The sequence below is a fragment of the Nematostella vectensis genome, chromosome 8 (genome assembly GCF_932526225.1).
Source record: "Nematostella vectensis chromosome 8, jaNemVect1.1, whole genome shotgun sequence".
NCBI lineage: Eukaryota > Metazoa > Cnidaria > Anthozoa > Actiniaria > Edwardsiidae > Nematostella > Nematostella vectensis.
The window spans coordinates 190,835-210,902 of record NC_064041.1 but is presented as its reverse complement, the minus strand read 5'-3'; the positions used below and the strand labels follow the sequence as shown (position 1 = coordinate 210,902).

At 39.9% G+C, this 20,068-nt stretch overlaps 1 protein-coding gene across 1 annotated transcript; it reads left to right on the top strand.

Annotated features, from left to right (window-relative positions):
* Nucleotides 1-1,588: 1,588 nt before the first annotated feature.
* On the top strand, nt 1,589-18,306 carry LOC5503099. The gene is made up of 12 exons (XM_048731290.1): nt 1,589-2,026; nt 2,715-2,933; nt 3,525-3,636; nt 8,220-8,401; nt 9,960-10,256; nt 10,468-10,980; nt 12,174-12,437; nt 12,511-12,804; nt 13,009-13,272; nt 16,658-16,675; nt 16,999-17,067; nt 17,164-18,306. The coding sequence occupies exons 1-12, from the start codon at nt 1,912-1,914 to the stop codon at nt 17,343-17,345; spliced, it is 2,529 nt and encodes an 842-aa protein (XP_048587247.1). The 5' UTR covers nt 1,589-1,911; the 3' UTR covers nt 17,346-18,306.
* The last annotated feature ends 1,762 nt before the right edge of the window (nt 18,307-20,068 follow it).

Sequence of the window (20,068 nt, the reverse complement as noted above, 5' to 3'; positions counted from 1 at the left end):
AGATTGGAAGGAAAGTCAGGATTTGTTGAGTAAAATAAGTCTAAAGAACTAGAAAATCTTCAATCGTCATCGTCAATTATCCCAACATCATGACTTAAAAGAAGCAAATTTGGGGCGTCTCTGAACGCTATGTTATGAGTTTGTTTGCCCTTGACCCTGTCGGCCTCGATGGTGAAACGTCGTCATCGTCGTGATATTCGTCGTCAATCCTTAAGCTCCCTAATGAGGTGACTGAACCTTTATTCCTATTCCAACATGGCTGACCCTGATCTTACAGTGATGCGGTCTGGCGCTGACCAATAATTGCAGATTTGGATTTGGTATCGGACATAAATTAGCATCAGAAGAAAGAGAACAACGGTAGGCGATGTACAAATTAAACACAATACAATACATCGGCAGAAAAAAATGTCGTGTACATGAGTTTGTTCAAAATGAATTTTAAGACCTTTTGTATTTCAATTTGGATCAAAACAAAAAACAATGTCTTAAACAATTTGTTAATTAGCTATAGGATGATTGATGCTTGCCATAAAAATTTAAGATAAATTAAAAATTAAAATTAAAGAAAAGTTTTCCTGATTACTGCTGTATTACATGTATCGAACAGCCTAGATACTTAAGTGATGTTACATATAACTTGTCTATCAGTGATGCGAAGAATGCAGAATTACATTTGTGTAGAAAATATTTTAAATAAAAAAAACATGAACAACTTGCTTTATTTTGATACTTAAAATGTGTCTTTAATAATTTTTGACCAATGACCTTTGAAATTTTCTGATTCAGACTTGTATTTTTAAATTTATTTATTGTTCTCGACGCGGGTACCCTGTGTTTTTTGGAATTATAAAAAAAATTGAAAAAGATATAAAACAGGGGCAATTTGCTTTGTTTCGATATCAAAACTGGGTCTTTAACCAGCTTTCACCAATGGTCTTTTAAATGTACTAATTGTGACGTGTATTTTATTATTTTTCCCTTTTAGCGACGAGGGTACCCTGTGGTTTTGCTCTGAGATGAAAAAATCACATGTTCAAGTTGTTCCATTATTGGGATTTTTGGGGGACTTTTAGTATGTTAACTAGGTTGTACCACAAAATCCGTTGAAAGAAATTCTATTGCAATTAGTTCCACCTGACATGACGGAAAAACCTGGAAAACGCGCAATTCCAGATAGAGAGAAGACACGATTTATTCAGTGGCTGTAGGTTCCTTGTATTTCGAAATGATTTTAAAGAAACAAATAACGTGAGGCCAAAGTGCACATAACCAGATTTTGGCTTTTTAAGATAATTTTCCTTGATCATCATTGCCCTGTGTATCAGCTCAGGGACGAAAAGCTCAAATTGATATTTTGTTTGCTTTAAGTTACTAAGTACTCTGAGAAGTTCTCCGCCTTATTCGATGTGAAATGGGCTTATTTTAAGCGTCACGTCATGTTTTTCCGTCATGTCGTTCCACCTGAAACCACAGATTGACTGAAAAAAAACAGCTATCTTTAGATTGCGCGAGCTTGTCAATCATCTTTATATGGTGCGTCGCGCCATACTTGGTTATGGGCACCTTGCGAACTAGTACAGTTTTACAACAAACTTCTTTCCCCGCTGGCGCGTTTCACATTTTTGCCATTTAATTTACCAATGGCCTATCACAGAACGGACTGACACGACGGCACCATCACATGACCCTCTTAACTAACGTTTACCATTTCCTATAACTATGGATCCGCTATTGTAAATAATTTCCGGCAATATTCCGGACATGAATTGAACTATCAGTTGATCGATTTAATTTCCTGAAATATTAATTAGCATGAATGTCACTCATGTATCATGACATCTTTTTGTCTGTGCTTGTGACCTCTTGAGATGTTTCATGTATCGCGGATCATTTAATGAAAGATAAAACATGTTCAGAAACGGAGCGCGAATTTCAACCTTGCTGAGTAACTACAATATCCTTTTAGCGATACTTTGTGTATCCAAGGCTTTCACTGAACAAGGCCCTCAGCCTTTTGCTCCCGGTGAGTTGATTCTTGTTTGAATATTGAAACGCATGTTATCAGAATAATGGCAAAATTAGCTTTAAAATAGAAAAAAGCGCTTGCATATAAAAAGTATGGTTATGGAAAGCATGGATATCAGATAGAAGAAGTAAACTATCATCTTTTCCAGTGAGTATTTCTTTCTGCTATTTCTTTTAGAGAAATGAACGGATAGGGCATGGTGTATTTGCAAACAGTGTGGCTAATCCATGGGCGTATGCGTGGGTTTAATACATTCAATCAATTAAAAGTTGTGGACAAGGGAAAGGGGTTGTCCAGCAACCGTTTGTTTCAGATTGTGGGGTGAAAATAAACAATACATGTGGACGGAGTAGGGTGAGAGAAGAGGGGAGTTGGTGAAGATATTTTCCATAAAGTATTAATTATATCAAGTGTTTTAGGATTTCGAAAATATCAAAAATTCCTCTGGGGAGGTATCATAGATACCTCTATGAAGTGGCCACCTGTGGTACCTAGACAAGTCATCTTGTGCCTAGCTGATAGATAGCAAGTGTGAGAAATTATCTATTCCCATTTGCCGATTCAGGGAATCGTTTGTGATATTTTCGGTTGAATTTTGTAAATATACATTATAAAACATTAAAATAAAAAAAATTCATATTATCTTTCATAGTTGTAATATTAAATACAATTTTTCTCGTTCAAGGAGTCACATCTCGACATGGAGTTTTCATCGAGAAATGGGACGGGGTTGATACTTATGATATCGAGACTCTCCTGAAGGACCCACGCTACCCAAACCTGCCAACCTGGAGCGGTTACTCTTCTTCCTTTACGCAACCGGAAAACTGGGGCGAGAATTTTGGCACCCGGATCAGAACTTATTTTGTACCCCAGCAAAGCGGTTCTCACATATTCTATCTGTGTATGTCGAGCAATAAGTTGGCATTCCTGGCGATTTATCTATTAGGAATTCGGTAAATTAGTACAAAGACGTAAGAGCTTACGCGGGTAAATAAGTACAAAGACGTAAGAGCTTACGCAGGTAAATTAGTACGAAGACATAAGAGCGTACACAGGTAAACTAGTAGAAAGACGTAAGAGCTTACGGGGTTAAACTAGTACAAAGATGTAAGAGGATTACGCGCTTAAATTAGTGTAGTGCAAAGACGTAAGCGTGGAAGAAAAATATATCCCTTTACTGCTCCATTCTTCTCTTCGGCCTTCCCTTGCGTCCGTTTTTGGTCTGAATTATATCAGTGCGGTATCTTACGTCTTCGTTTTCTTCGCTATATTAAATACCCCTACCTAGGCTTAGTCGCATATACATAAAAAAAAGGAGAAAAACTTCCCTTCACTAACGCAACGACAAACAAGCCACAAAAGGAAGACATTGATTCGTAGGCCGCGTTAGAGTTTGCATCTTTATTGGAGGATCGCTCTTTGTTCTTGTTTGAAAAAAACAAATGTGCGGTACTGTTTGTAGTAAATAACATGAATTATGCTTGCCCTTCAGCCAGTAACAACGAGGGTGAACTGTTTCTCAGCAAAGACGAAAGCCCCTTGCATAAGAGCATGATAGCTTGTATTCTGGAGGAGCGGTTTGTCGACCCCATGGTCTTCAACAAGTGAGTTTTAACTTCCTGATAAAAGCAGCATTGCTATGGCGCAATGAGCAGTGACTTATCCAAGCAATATTATTATTATTATTGTTGTTGTCAATAATAATAATAATAATAATAACAACAACGACGACGACGACGACGACGACGACGACGACGACGACGACGACGACGACGACGACGACGACGACGACGACGACGACGACGACGACGACGACGACGACGACGACGACGACGACGACGACGACGACGACGACGACGACGACGACGACGACGACGACGACGACGACGACGACGACGACGACGACGACGACGACGACGACGACGACGACGACGACGACGACGACGACGACGACGACGACGACGACGACGACGACGACGACGACGACGACGACGACGACGACGACGACGACGACGACGACGACGACGACGACGACGACGACGACGACGACGACGACGACGACGACGACGACGACGACGACGACGACGACGACGACGACGACGACGACGACGACGACGACGACGACGACGACGACGACGACGACGACGACGACGACGACGACGACGACGACGACGACGACGACGACGACGACGACGACGACGACGACGACGACGACGACGACGACGACGACGACGACGACGACGACGACGACGACGACGACGACGACGACGACGACGACGACGACGACGACGACGACGACGATGATAATAATGATTGTTTAATTCAACCGATTGCAGTACATGAATAGACTGAATTGCCAATAGAGTCAGCGATTACTAAAATATAATTCACACATATTTAGCGTTTTTAACGGAAGCAAATTTAGAAAAGCGGTCTGTGCGACCCGCTTCAACGTGGCGACTACAACTCCCTGATCTTAGAGCATTGGAAATTAGAGGGTATAGGACACTATCCTGCTTAATGCCTGAAATTAGTTTAATACAAGCCTTATGGCGGCGATCTTCTAATGTTAAGAAGTCTGCTCTAGTAAGAGCGTCCGTGTAGCTCAGGTTAGGAAATATTATCCTCAGAGATCTTTTCTGTACTTTCTCTAACGCTTCACTCAGGTATTTAGGTAAGTTAGAGAACACTACGGTTGCATATTCGAGAATAGACCTTATAAGGCTACAGTAGACGGCCACTTAATCACCGTCTAAAACCCCACACAGCTTCAGTTTCCTAATGGCGTAAAGGCGGTGGTTTGATTTTCCGATTACATAGTCTCAGTGTGACACCCAACTGAGGTCTGCAGAGATACGCCGAGTAGCTTGAAACAGCTAACTGCCTCTCTGACGGAACCTCCAACCGCGACAGGTTCACACTGAGAACTATTTTGGTGCAAAAAATCAATCCGCATCTCCCTGCACTTGCTAGGGTTTAATTGCATGTTATTCTTTTTAAGTGCAAACTTGTAAACATCATTTATAATGTGCCTCATTACAGATGGGGAATTGCGTGGTATTATTTCCAGAACAGAGAGGTCATCTACGTATTTTACCCTAGGTCCCCATGAGCGTACAAGGTCATCCACCATAACCGCAAACAAAATGGGGCTCACTTTAGTCCCCTGTGGGTTTCCTCCATTAGGAAATTGATATTCTGATTACTTGTTTGCTAGTTGGACGCATTGTGACCGTCCCTGCAGAAAAGCGGTGACCCACCTAACTAGAGATGGGTGCAACCCAAAGCCAGAAATCTTGCGAAGTAAAATTCGATAGTCTATGATGTCAAAACCCTTTTTGAAATCAGCGAAGAAAAACCTGACGGCACAGTTACCACGGTCGAGCGATTCTAACGCAATATGTAATATGTACATTAGTGCATGGGTTGTAGATCTACCTCAGGGAGCGAATTGTTTGGGGTCAAGCTTACAGTTTAGCGAGGGTGTAATCCTCGTTAAGGTAAAACTTTCCATTATTTTGGCTAGCTGGCAGGTTAATGAGACTGGTCTAATGTCTTTATCTACGTCTTTGGCAGGCTTCTGCTTGGGAAGGGGTTTCACAGTCCAAGTCCAAGTTCAAATGCAAATTCCTTCAAAACGATGTTGGGAAGGCCGTCTGGGCCAGTGGCTTTCTTGACTTTGATCTCTCGTAGGGCGTGCTCTGCTACCCGGGGTGTGGTGAACGGTTCAGTTGGCACGTTATCAACGGCGATTTCTGATACCTCAAGAGAAGTGAGTGGAACGAACTCTGACGTCAGACTCACAAAGAAGTCGTTGATCGTTTTACAGAGAGAGTCAATAGAGTCAATAGACACACCGTCAATTAACTGTAGATACAACTGATCGGAATCGTCAGACACGCCAGCCAGATTCTTGATCTCTTTCCACCATTTACCAACCCTTGATTCCTTGAGACCCTTAACTTTGTTATTTTAGAACGACCTCTTGGCAGCAGATATAGCTTTTTGCACTTTATTCCTCCACTTTTTAAATGTGCCGAGTCCTTTTCATGTAGGGATAGCGAGTGTTGCCTTCGAGCAACAAGGGATTTGACTTTTGTTGTAACCCAAGGTTTATCAGTGGAGTGAACGCGGTGGGATTTCAAAGGCAGGAAACGGTTGATTGCCTCTGACAGGATCTGGAAGAAAAAGTCAAACTTCTCTTTGCAGCTTGGAAGAGGGAAGACTTCGTCCCAGGAAAAGGAAGTAATCCATCTTCCGAACCCGCGTAAAGCGCTATCGCGCGTGTCACGTTTGGTGATCGTACGTTAACCAGGCTTTTGAGTTGGATGGGCCTGTTAAATGAGTACTGCATAATGGTCACTGCGCCCAATTTTCGGGAGTTGCCTTGGTTTTTTGAGGACCTTAGCATTGTTCGTCAAGCACCAATCTAACGTTCCTGTGTCCCGGGTTAAGACTTTGACGATTTGGGAGAAACCAGAATTCCTCTTGAACACTGCTGGAAGGTTCTTTGTTGACGGAGGGTTGAAATCGCCCGCTACGCACACCAGCGCTTCCGGGTGCAACCGTAAGAAACAGTCTACAGCGTCCTGAACATGTGAATAAAGCATGTTATTATCTTCCGCTACCGCATGAGGGGGGTGGTATATAACACCGATGAGAATGGTTGATACCGATCTTGGGAGTCGATATGGTTTGACATGGAGCCACATTGCCTCTGTAATCGCCCTAGAGAGCTCAGCCTCGTACAACCGAATACACGGGATACTCGTTCGTATAAATGCAGCAATTCCTCCAGCATGGGTAGGACGGTCTTTCCGGAAGAGTGTATAATCTTGCAGGGAAACATGAGAATCAGGAAATATCTCAGATATCCATGTTTTGGTAACACACGCGATGTCAATGCCATTATTTTGCATCACACATTCAAGTTCGTCTACTTTCGGAGCCAAAGAGCGAAGATTGCAGATCATGATATTTGGTATTGAATGTTTTCCTTCCAACTGTACAAGTAAACTAACACCAATAGCTGGGCCCCAATAGGTTTTGAAGGCCACATAATTGAACGCGGACGCACAGAACGAGCCACAACTACACGATTAGAGCGAACACAAAATCACCGTGGCAGCCATCTTGGCGCCGCTGTTGCTGTTGTTGTTGTTGTTGTTGTTGTTGTCGTTGTTGTTGTTGTTGTTGTTGTTGCACTACCACTGAAATGTCCAAGCATTCGACTTCCTTTACGAATGCAATACCTGGAGTCAGGACGGGGGGAGGGGCGGATGTGTTGGAATGGGCTGTAGCCTCCATTTTGTTTGCCCTCTCTAATAAAATACTTGTGTGATCTTGGGCCCTTATCTCCAGTTTGGAGGAGTTCTCCGGATGCTCTGCGGCCCCCATGGAGAATTGATCAATGGAACAATTAAAGAGATCCCAATATAAGGCACCATTAATGGAACGATTAAGATAAGATCCCGATATAAGCCACCAGCTTGAAAGTACCCCCTAAAATGTCATAGCTTTAAAAGTCATATGTTTTATGTAGTTTATAACCCACTAAGTTAGCAAACCCCGTTAGTGAGAACAGGTTTTTAGGGGTTTGTATATAGAAATTTGTCTTAATGCCTTAAAAAGTTAAGGCTTCGCCAATCAAGGTTGGCGGAATGCTATTCATGCTTCTAGCTACTGGAATCTAGCAGAAGCTAATCAAGAGTGTATAACTGTGATATATATGTTAATGGCAGTTTTAACAGACAGGCTATTTTTAGAACATTTTTCGTGCCAAAATAAACAACGCTTTTGTAAAAGATAGGGCAAGGTATGCATTTTGTGAATAAAATCTGTGTACGAAAGGCGAGTCTAGGAAAGCTACACATCAAATATATGGCATCCTTCTTCTCAGTGGCCCACGTAAGACAAGGGCGCATGGGGATATCTGTTGTTATTTAAAAACAAGTGTTTCTGAGGTCTATTCTAAACGTCCACCAAAGTAGAAAAAGAAAAACAAGATTCCATACTAATATAGTTTTTATAAAGCCCAGAAAAAGATTGTAACAGCCTTCCAAATGTGGTATGGGATATCTTTATAAGGCGTTGACCCAGTGAAAGAAAAATTGTTTTCGTATGATTTTTGGCGAGCTATTCGCTCCTATTGATACGTTTTTGGCTCATTTTCATTTTTTACTGACAGGTACACGGAACAGACTGCGTGGCCTATTCAGCTAGCCCAGGGCAAAGTCTATTATATGGAGGCCTTAATGAAAGAGTATTATGGAGATGATCACCTCATGATTGCAGTTAAAACGCCTGATGGGAAATTCTACGCGCCAATCCCCTCTCAATTCCTATGGACAGGGCTCCCACCTTTGTCAGGTATGTCCAGTAAAAGTAGAACCCGAACTTTAAAGTGAGGATTAATTCGTGTTTGCAGGGGATCGAATGGGAATTTGTATATGTTGCTTATAGATGATATCATGAACAAAGTATCATCGTTATTAATATATGCTTGATGGAACTCGATGACTGATAGAATAAAAATAGTTAGTTACTAGTTACTAGTTACTCCTTTACCTATTTTTTCTTCCAATTATGAACTACCAGGGATCGAAGACTAGGCCAAAAACACATCACACGAAATTGGAGTGCTAGCCTTGCTGCACTTACGCTGAGACCACCAATCCATGTGGTAATCCAACATGAAAGGAGATGAATGAAAAATGAAAATACATAAAACTAAAGAGGAACGGGGAGAAATGGATACGTTTAGCAAAATAAATGACTAGACTGGCCTGTCAAGGCTCAAGTGCTCCGCCATGGCCTATGACAGCTGTTTAGCGTAATCTTTGAAACTCCAGAATTGTCGACTCTCGACCATGAAGGTTGCAATAGGCAAGTCAAGGCAAGCAAAAGAGCTAATCAGTTCCTTAAATAAAACTGATGATTGAGCAACTTTGGGAACTAAACTGCGCATGCACAACATACACGTGACTACAATTTTCTAAAGTGATAATAAAATTGTCGATGCTTAGACATACGGGTTAAAGTGAATATTACAAAGGATTAAAGAAGCAACATGTTCACAGATAGTTTTCCAAACCAATAGTAGGAATCACTGTTCTACCACTTAATTGAAATTGGACACACCCTAGTTTTAGGTGTACAAAACTTCACCTAAGCGAGGGGTCTACAAGCAATATATACAAACTAGACTAAAGAAATTTTCAAAAAGAATCTTTCTATCTTTTAAATAAATATACAAAACATAAATAAAGAAAACTTGAAAATTAATACGACACCTGTCCTGTCAACCTGACTCTTTAACGTTGTATTTGATAACCGTTTGTTAGTTAGCAATTGTTGTATCGTGTTAAGTTTGACATGATCATTATTAAAAATTGTAACAACCCCATATAACAGGATGCATTGGAGTGCGTCAAATCGATCTAGATTTCATGAACAAGTAGGCGCGCATTGCCTAAGTGTCAAAAAGAAACATATGCACGCTCTTAAATAATCCCAGATTAATAAAATTCTAACTTTTAGACTTCCATCTCCTTTTTATCAAACACATTTTATTTTAACAAACAATCTCGCTCGTAAATAATCAAAATTAAAAAAATTAAACTTTAAGACTTCCACCTTTTTTATAAAACATCACATTATATTTTCACAAACACTTTCGCTCGTAAATAATCATAAATTAATAAAATCAAACTTTAGACTTCCATCTCATTTTATCAAACATCACGATATTTCAACAAACAATCTCGCTAGTGAATAATCACAAATTAATAAAGTCAAACTTTTAGACTTCCATCTCATTTTATCAAACATCACATGATATTTTAACAAACAATCTTTGCTCGATAATAATAACGAATTGATAAAATCAAACACTTAGACTTCCATCTCCTTTTTATCAAACACATAGTAAAAAGCGCGACAGCGCAAATCGAGCTGATGAAGGTAGCGGCCCGTGCAGGAGCGAGAGCGGGAGCCAATGCGGGAGAGTCAGCAGCTTCTCGTTCAGGGGCTCGTGCTGGAGCCGCAGCCGGAGCAGCTGCAGGAGCAGAAGGAGGAGCAAAGGCTGGGGCCGAAGCAGCCGCGAAGGCAGCGAGAAGAGTAATGAATAAAGCTATAAACCTTGCTCTGAAGGCGTACTCAGGACCTGGTCAAGTGATCAATATTCACTTGAATAAGTATGGATTCACAGCAGGGTCATATAGAGGTTTGTTTTCTCACAGTGTCCTTTATGTGGGTGTATCCGCGTAATTAAGGTTTTCTGAAAAGTGCCTGGTGTCCGTTGTAAATAATGTCCGCATAATGAATTTTCGTTATTTAGATTTTACTGTAAATTGTATGCGCATCCAGTCCTGCTGATGAGCAAGAGCTACTTTTGTTCGGAAATGGTTTAACCGAAACTTTACTTGCTGGCATAGGACGAGAAAGTGCCGCTTTGTTGAATGGAATTATCTCTTCCGGAAGTGCTGGACCGATTGGAGGATCTTCAGCTGCAGTCAGTGGCTCCTCTGGAATAGCTATTGGAGGCTTCCCACCTGGGACAGCTGTTGAAGCCAACGGCGGTAATACTGCATCCTCAAATAAGGGGGTTGCATCCTCGAATAAGGGAACCTCATTAAATACTGGGCGCGCGTCCTCAAATACTGGAGGTATATCCTCTAATTCGGGGGTTGCTTCGACAAATAAGGAGGGTGCCTCAAGTACTGAAACGTCTCCATCAATGTCTCGCCTGAAACCGGCGAGCCCCCCGGTATTTACCGCACTTTTGCCAGATGGAACGACAATGGAGCAAAAGATACATCTCGGCGGGCATCGCCAGCACTTATCGATCACCCAGGAGCAGGCTTTTGTGTATTTTCCGAAGCCTGGCGAAGATCCAGATGAGATCGCAAGAAAGATTACTTACGATGGTCTTGGAATGGCGAGACAAGGTACTAGGCTTATATATTAGTATAGGTAGTCGTACGGTTTTGCAAATGATGTGGAAATGATTCGCACGAGTAAGTTTTGCAAATTGAATGAAATCGTATGATTTGTAATTTACATGGCATAATTTCATAGAAACAGACACATTATTTGTGTTTCAAATATCGTCGTGGTTTGAAGGAAAACGGCTGAAATATAACAGACAGTAATTATACGCTCGCTGTCATTTCAGAGTGCGTGGTTTTTTTATTGCTAAATTGTTTGTAAGGCAATCAGCCATCTTGTCCATTGAGTTGCCTTTATGATGCACTGAATTACCTAAAAACTGCACTGCTATCAGCCAATCAGAATAAAAAAAATGGATATTATGAGAGACCTTAAGCATCGACGACGCCATATGGATAAAACGGCAGAAAACTGGAAATGGAACTAAAAAATGGAATTTCATTCAGAATTCAATAGCCGTACGTGAAAATGCGTTCTTTCTGATCATATCACAGGAAGCCTATACATGAACATATGGAGGTGTTACTTTACGCTAGTGTTTTTCCATTAAAATATATTACATTCAAAATTAGAAATTTAGAATCTCTATCACTCCCACTAAAGTAAGAAGTAAAGGTTGGTTACTAATTTCCTAATTTCCAATCACCTCGACTAAATTTCGCGGTTCTCGAAAAATACGCAAAGAGCAACGATTTCAACTACGGAAGACGATCGCCCGATAGATTTCACATTACATTAACTCATAATATTTACCACGTACCCGATTTTTCGAGCTCAAATCGGCGATTCAAATGCCTTCAACAACCTCCAGGTATTCGCGTCCCTTCTAGATCGTCGACGGAAATCATTCCTGACCTCTCCAAGGGGACCCAATTTGACAGGCGCTTTGTTTCCGTTGGCCAATCGGAGCACCGGTGATCGGGCGCCCCTTGGGAGAAGTCAGGAATGGCTTCCGTTGACGATTTGAGCTTGAAAATTCGGGAAAGTGGTTAATATTATGAGCTAATGAAATGTGAAATTTTCGGGCGATCGTCTCCCGTAGTTGAAATCGTTGCTCGTTGCGTATTTTTCGAGAACCGAGCAACTTGGTCGAGCTGATTAGAAATTAGTAATCCCCGTAATCGCTGAAATCCTTCGTAGAATCTGCGTCGTCTTAAATCTTGAGGTATACTTTATCTTTGTGTTTATCCAGTCGTGATTGGCGCGAGATACACGATACACTCTCTGGACACTCCCGCGAAGCAACTTAACGAGACACTAAACATGTGTTTGAGGTCTCAGGAGAGTCATATCATCTTGAAGAGCGACTGTCACTTCTTCACCATTCGACGCGGACTCGAGCCCTTCGCAGGAAGAGACGTGCTCTCATTCGAGTCAGCGTGCATTCCTGGTTATTACATCGTTCAGAGAAACTACAAATTTGTACTGGAGAAAAGACAGGATACAACCACATTTGGTATGTGAAGATATCCTGCTGACACCTATGGTGATTAAACCCCTTCAAAAAAGTATGTTTCGTGTATTTTCAGATCGCGATTCGTCGTTCGTTCTGCACAAGATCACAACCCACGCGACCACCGTTCAGATTATGATGATTCACCATGACATGTGGTTTATGTGTGAATCGTCTCCATGGAAACGTCAATCACATTATCGTGGGGTGGAGCTTCTGTACACCAGCGCTAGGCACGAGTTTCTGGACAGTTGTTCATTCAACATAGCTCCAATACCACGAGGAAAAGACCCGAAGATTAACTGCAAAAACGTATTACACGTAGCACGACCAACTATCGAAATAGACCGACATCCAGCCCTAGTGAATGGTAAAGTAAAACTGAGAGAGTCTAAAGCTAGATCTATAGATAAAAAAGCAATCTTTTGTACAAAGTAATAAATAATACTTTTTTGCACAAATTAGATCATTCTATGAAAAGTCTATTATAAGTGACTGACAGAAAAATTCGATGTTTTATTAAAAAATACCATTGATATATTATATTTCCAAAATAACTGACTCGTCTTTCCAGAAACGTGTGTCACTGTTGAGTTCATAAACAAAGAGCTTATCACCTTCAAACTTATCACCGATGTCAACAACAAAGAGTACTTGGTATCAGAAGGAGTCTTCAAGCTGAGAGTGATCGTCAAACGCCCCGAGCTTCACCCACAGGTGTCATTTAAAGCGGAAGATCTGAAAGGAGAAAGACGGATTCTGCTGAACGGAGACAAGACGATTGCAGTGGTGCCCAAACAACAATGTGATGACTTCTTAAGTGTTGAAGTGTCCTCAAGTAAGGGTTTAGAGCATATTATTACAATTTCCCATATTTCCCATCTGCTTTTGACATTAAAACGACTGAGTTAAGCCAAGCTAATGTAGTACTAGCAAATATAAAGGTATGTGTTAAATTTGAAGTGCTTTTTTAATACAGCATAAAAAAATCAGTATCGAAAATGCCATACAGTCAGTCGAAAAAGGCGCTTTTGATCTGAGCCTTAATTTGTTAAAGCCAGTTTGCCAGAACGGCCGACGCTTTCACCAAATCACGGAGAGCACAAAATATTTTTGAAATCATCTAAAATACGGATATTCTCGCGCTTATCCAAGCCTACGTGTGAACATAATTTTTGCATAGCAATGATAAGCGTCTCACAAGCATGTGCAAGTGATTTAATAGTTAATAGATCGAACACGGCTTTTATGACAAACAATAAAAAAGATATATCTATCTGTCTATTCAAATTTTTGGATTTATTTGTCATTTCAAGAAAATGATACTGTGCCGAAATAATTTGATTAAGGAAACTTATCGCACATATTGTCATAAAATGAATTTAGGACTTAAGTTCAAAACTTAAATACAGGGACTACTCTGCTATCGACTATCTGCTTTCGGAAGGTTTTTACTTATTATTACTTGTAGTCGGATTGAAGATTGGATCCCAGCTCGAATAACTATCGAAATAAGAAACATCAGCATCTCTATTCCAGTTTGCGAAAACAAATCGAAAAATATTGAAATGTCTTTTCTCTAGAATAAAAGTTTAGGTACGTAGTGGTGAATCGTCTACTCCCAGAGCGTATGCGAATTGTAACGTCACAAGAAGAGTACTTTCGCTCCTTAGTCATTCTAGTCATTCTCTTGTCGCTTGCAGGGACTGGCTTTCAATTCAATCTTAAATGATATTTCAGAGACATAAAATACAGTAAGAATCAAAATGATGGCGTTAGACCAAGGAAAAAGTGTTTGCCATCTCTCACGGAGAAAAGGAGGAACTAGAAAACTCAAGAACCACACGAATCACAATCCCTAGCTAATATGGGGTACCGGGAATGAAGCTCCAATTCAACGATAATACTTAGCGAGAGAAAGCACTTACAGCCAAAAGCACTGACATCCAGAACTTCGTGGTTTTCAAACGAATCACAGTTAATGTTCAGGCGAAAAAAAAAAATAGAGCACAATGTTGACAGGATATCACCTTTTGAAGACTTTTGTTTGCGTCTTGCACGACACCAAGCGCACGAATTTTGTAAACAATCATTTCAAAGAGGGTTTAAAACTGCCACAATAATATCGGTTAAATACTTATATTAAATTAAACTATAGAATAAAAACTGATTCTAAACCACTTTCAACTTCATTTGTTGTTAGATTCAGTTCTTATATCCTGTCGGTCCATGGTTTCTTCTTAATATGACAAAACAAATCTCAACCTTAGCCGATCATAAGTAATTATAACTTACATAAAGCCACATACCTTCGTATCACATTTCACAGAAAATTGAATGAAACTCACCACCAAAAATCAAGACCGGGCCGATGAAGGATTCGTGCTTTTCAATGCCCATACAGACGTGCTGGAAAAAAACTTCTGGACTCCGAACTCCCATGAATTTCCCGCCAAACACTATGAACACAGGGTTCCCAATAAGGCAGAGAAAAGTGAAGGAACTATTTTGGGAGAAGTTTTTTAGCGTACCATATAAAATTTTTGAGATCGATCAAGTTGTATGTAGACGTTCGCTGCATTTGATTTGTAATAAATATCGGTAGCAATCATGTTCTATTGGTTTATTTCCAATATGATAAAAAGATCCTTTTCAAATCGAATTTATATGATTATAATGTAACCGTTTTTTTTTCAGATCAGATAGTGGCTTTAATGTCTTTTATGAATAATAAACGTGAATATTTCACGGGTACCCCCTAGTTTAATTCTAAACCGCCAGGTGATTTAAACTTTTTTGATAGCGCGCTCGACCGCCGTCTTGGAAAAACAAACAGAATGTAAGACCGTCTGATGTTCCGAAGGATGGACAACGTCGTGCGATATTTGCATATAACAATATTGCCTGGCAGACTCAACAACGATCAAATATAGGATTTGGAGTTCATTTTAGCTTGATAGCATGCTCGACCGCCATCTTGGGTTTCACTTGTAAGAAAAATGCAGAATGGAAAACCAATCTTGAAATCCATAGCCTTCTCCGTCGCTTAGCCCCGTGATTTGAGCTCCTTGGAAAGGGAAATTTGTGGAGGCTTCTTTTCCCTTAAAAGCTGTGTTCCCACAGCCAAAATGTTTACTCATGGTAATTAGTGAGAGGGGACTCGGTCAAATGGAGGGTGCAAAAGCGGGAATTTTGAAGATAGTTGGGTTTCTAGTTAAATTCATTAAAAGGTGAGGTTCTAACCGCACCCATGAAATAATTGAGTTTTATTCATCAAAAGTTGTTTGAAACTGGGATTTCATCTATATGTATAATCCAATTTGTTGTTTATTCATTAAGGACTGTGTCGATTTAAAATACTCTTACCATGCTCACCATTTGCTCAAATAAGAAGAAAAAAATGACATTCATCCAACAGCAGCAAAACCACGTTAATACAAAAAACGTTGGTACAACTAGATTCTTTTATTGATTAAGTATTTAGGTATGGAAGGGGGAATTTATAAAGAAAAAGGGTTGGCGAAATTAAAAGCAGAATTCTAAAACACGTTATTCTGTTAGCATCTCGAGTAGCTCGCCAAATTTGATGCACGCTTCAGCTCCATAAAAAATTTCTGCCATCATTCCAGCATATATTTCAGAAATAAAAAGAACATCAATGAAGTGTGATTAATTATTTGTGGTTTAGTCTTTTTGAAGCAGGAGAAGTTAGACAGATGTTCTTAAAATAAGGCAAAAAAGTTAGTTATCAATCTATTTATTCCTTAAAAAAGTTGACAAGTTATGTAGTTGGATGGGTTAATGGCTCAGGGGAAAAAGGGGGCCAGCTTGGCTTTTAAATGGCTCGGCACGATTTTCAAATAAAATTTAAAATACACGAACGCCTGTTACGAACACGGATATAAAAATATTTTAAGATGGGTAACTACTTTTTATGGTTATAAATAAGTTGATTTATGATCGGGGCTGTGATTGTTTTTGCATTAGAGGGCATTTAAAATATGACATCTGACTTTAATTTACTTCAGTTGGGTCATGATTCTGACTTAAGATATAATTAACAATTATACCATTTCAATTAAGGTAGATATTTTTAAAGCCATTATTCCCCGAAATGGAAATGGCATAATTGTTTTAGTATATAAAAAGATATAATATATTATATTTACTTCAGTTGGGTCATGATTCTGACTAAAGATATAATATATTGTTTATCCTTCCAGCGCCAAGTGGAGCAAAAGGTACCACGCATGTCTAGACGACAGATGGCAAATTGAAGTTTATTGTTTGGCACCATCCAAAGAACAAGAGACGTACTTGTTCCCTCGCACGAGATTAAAGAAAAAAACTTGCAAGCGTTATGGAAGCAGACACAAAAACCTACGTTTTCGGTTGCCGTTTTTCATGCAAAACGTTCCTATGTAATATTCAATATTAATTTTCAAAATTCAATATTTATTTATCATGAAACGTTCCCAATTTCATCACGCATAGAGGATTTGTTGCATCTGCTGTTTTTGGGTGTCTTTATTTATTATGTGTATTTTTTGCTTTATAATAACAGGGAATGCGAGTGTACATTACCACTACCACTATCACCCGGCTATGGCGCCCAGTCCCTCTCCGCCAGTTGGTATGTCGGTCTATCTATAACCATCCTATTTATTTTCTATACTGCCATGTGAAAACGTTCAAACCCTCTCAAAGCAATATATTTTATTTACATCAGTTTGTTCAACAACATGTCAAGCTCCGCCTCCGTGTCACCCAGCATGCCCTGCAAATTGCTGTAGCATGCATTTATCCCCTGTTGCAAAGGCAACAATCCTGCCCGTCAGGCGGCCATGTATCAAAATCTGGTACAAGGGTCATGGAAGGACACGTTGCATGAACAAGAACGTGGCCACGTGACTACTGATACGGAAGTGGTGTGACATGCTCGTAGGCTGCTGCCATCATGACGTCATTTAAGGCTGCCGATAATGCCGAGCTTCATAAGAAAACGACATCACAATGCAGAGTGGCCTTTTATATAAGTACGATATTTCGGCAGGCATTGCTACGTTAGGTCAGAAGACAGCTATGGATGTGCCAAAATATAATCGTACATGGACTTTTGTACCCACATGTGCACGTCACAGAATACAATGTGTAATCCCCTGCATGTGTCTCGTTACCTCCCATTTTGAGTTAACTTATACCGTTTGCAAATTATCCGTCTTTGTTTTTGTATTATTTTTGTTGTACTAATATTTTGGCTCAATATAGGTGAAAAAAAAAACAATAATAATTAAAAAAACATTGTCAGTGCAGATGACGAACTGCGAAAGGCAGTTCTACGACCGAAAGGTATAATGGATTTCTTCCAAATATAGAAACCGTGGGATTATCTATTAACGGCCATTAATGTATTGTTTTGGTATCGCTGGAGCTTATTAATGAGTTTTGTTTTTACAAAAAAAAAAAAACTATTACCTACACTGCCTAATGCGGAGCCCCACATGTCACTTTTTGTTCGTATCTATAAAGTACAACTACAAGAGCTGTTATACAATTTATGGGACTATAAGTTTGATAGATAAATAGTTTATTAAAAAATTATTTCACTGCAGGGTAAAGGCCAAATTGCACAATTTACATCGAATTAAATTTAACAAAAATATTTTGATCATATAAGTAAGGGTTAGATAATGGACGCGAGTGTTCTATAGGATTTAGGGCGACTGCGTTAGCACGAAAAAATTGACGCAGGGGTATAAAATAAGTGTTTCAAACATAAATAGACGCAATAAGGGGTAAGACATATGTATCGGGAAGGATATTCACAAATAAGGTTCAAAGCACATGCGAAATAAACATTCAATTGAGTTGAGCGGGCTGCCAATAGCGTCACTAGTGTACAGTATATAGATGGCAAAAAACTTGGTAGAATTTTAAACCGTGAAAAATAGAAAATCACCCCGTCTACTTTCATGGAGTCTCCCCCACCCCCACCCACCCAACTTGAGGAGATGATGCTTCTTACCTTTCTTGCCCGAATCAGTGTTGCGATACTTACAATGAAACTCAAGATTATACACATACTTTTATCATATTCAAAGGCGGTGTTTTTATGGCACAAAAGTCTTTTTCACAGTTAAACGTTTTTATATGAAACACTTATGCTACGAGGCTACTTTTTTGTGAAAACTATGCGTGGACGAGTTGACTCTATTTTTGTGGACGAGCTGACTCTACTTGTGGACGAGTTGACTCAATTTGTAGACGAGTTGGTTGTGGACGACACGGTTTGTGGACGAAGTGACTGTAAACCGTCACAAACAGGGGCCCAAACAAATTGCAGATGCACATTCAATCCCTCAGCTATCCCAGTCAACCCTGTGCGCAGGGTCTAGCTTCTTTTTATCTTTATTTATAAAGGTATCATTCTTACCTTCGTACCTCTTTTATAAAACTAAAGAAGCTGCTTTCTTTTCGAGGTAAGAATGATACCTTTTTAAATATCGAGAAAAATACTGTTACATTATCAGCTACAATTAATCGCAATGATTTTCGAATCGCGCCCTTATTACTTAAAGCCGTATTATCACCAGTTTACTTCCGGTCGATTACGTAAAAATATCCGATGATTTTAAACGGAAAACGCGAAAAATATTTCAAAATATTGAAAGCAGTGTGTCTATTGGACGTTTCTTTGAGGATGTGATTGATAATTTAGAGCGGATGGCCTGTTAAATATATCTGATTCTAATAGATTCTTTTGTTTTTTTAACGGTTCAGGTTTCCGTCGGACCTCCGGAAGTAAACTGGTGACAATGCGGCTTTAATCGATTTTTTTTCGAAATTCCAGCAGCTTGAATAACATTATCTTTTGGGATGAGTACCATGCATATCACGGCATATATTTTGTTCTTTCACCGCAATATGGGGCGAAAACGGCCAATACAAAGCCACAGAACCTGAACATCTCCCCTATAACGGTCCCCCTAACCAGATAAATCGTAAACGTTGATGCCATCAGATAAATCGTAAACGTAGATGCTATCGAAACTGTAAATCCCAATCCCGAGTCAGTTTGAAACGTAAATCGTAACGTAAATCGTCCACGATCTTAAACGAACATCGACTACGATAACGAAAATCGTAGGACGATATAACGAAGGACGATGATTTCGTCCTACGTGTTCCAGATAGGTGAAGTGATCCAAAGTGCATTGCCTGCTTGAACGAATCTTCACGTGCAACTACACGGGCCGCTCTGTTCTATAGGCGCTGAAGGCTGTAACGTATTCTCGAAAGTAGTCCCAAACGCTTAGCTGCTTTTTTAAAAACACCGTCAGTGTGCTTTTTCCACATAATTTACTCATCGAGAGTTACGCCTAAGTATTTAAAAGTCCTCACTCATTCAATGCTTTGCCCTTGAAGAGTCTAACTTTTGCCTTGTTCCAAGAAGCATTCCTTGCGTTTTACTCTTGTTAAGAATGAGTTTGTTATCTGCCAGCCACTCCATAAATGGTTTACATCTTCCTGTATGTGTCTGTTGATTGTGCTAACGCCTGTACCACTTTGTAGATCACGGTGTTGTCTGCATTTATGCTTATCGATGTTTTCTTTAAAGCACAACGGAAAATTGT

Bases quoted from the DNA above. Each gene is read 5' to 3' on its own strand.
- LOC5503099 (XM_048731290.1), top strand. From the start codon at position 1,912: ATGTTCAGAAACGGAGCGCGAATTTCAACCTTGCTGAGTAACTACAAT. The intron at 10,981-12,173 runs GTACTAGGCTTA...GTGTTTATCCAG, and splicing joins TCTTGGAATGGCGAGACAAG to TCGTGATTGGCGCGAGATAC. The intron at 12,438-12,510 runs GTATGTGAAGAT...GTGTATTTTCAG, and splicing joins ACAGGATACAACCACATTTG to ATCGCGATTCGTCGTTCGTT.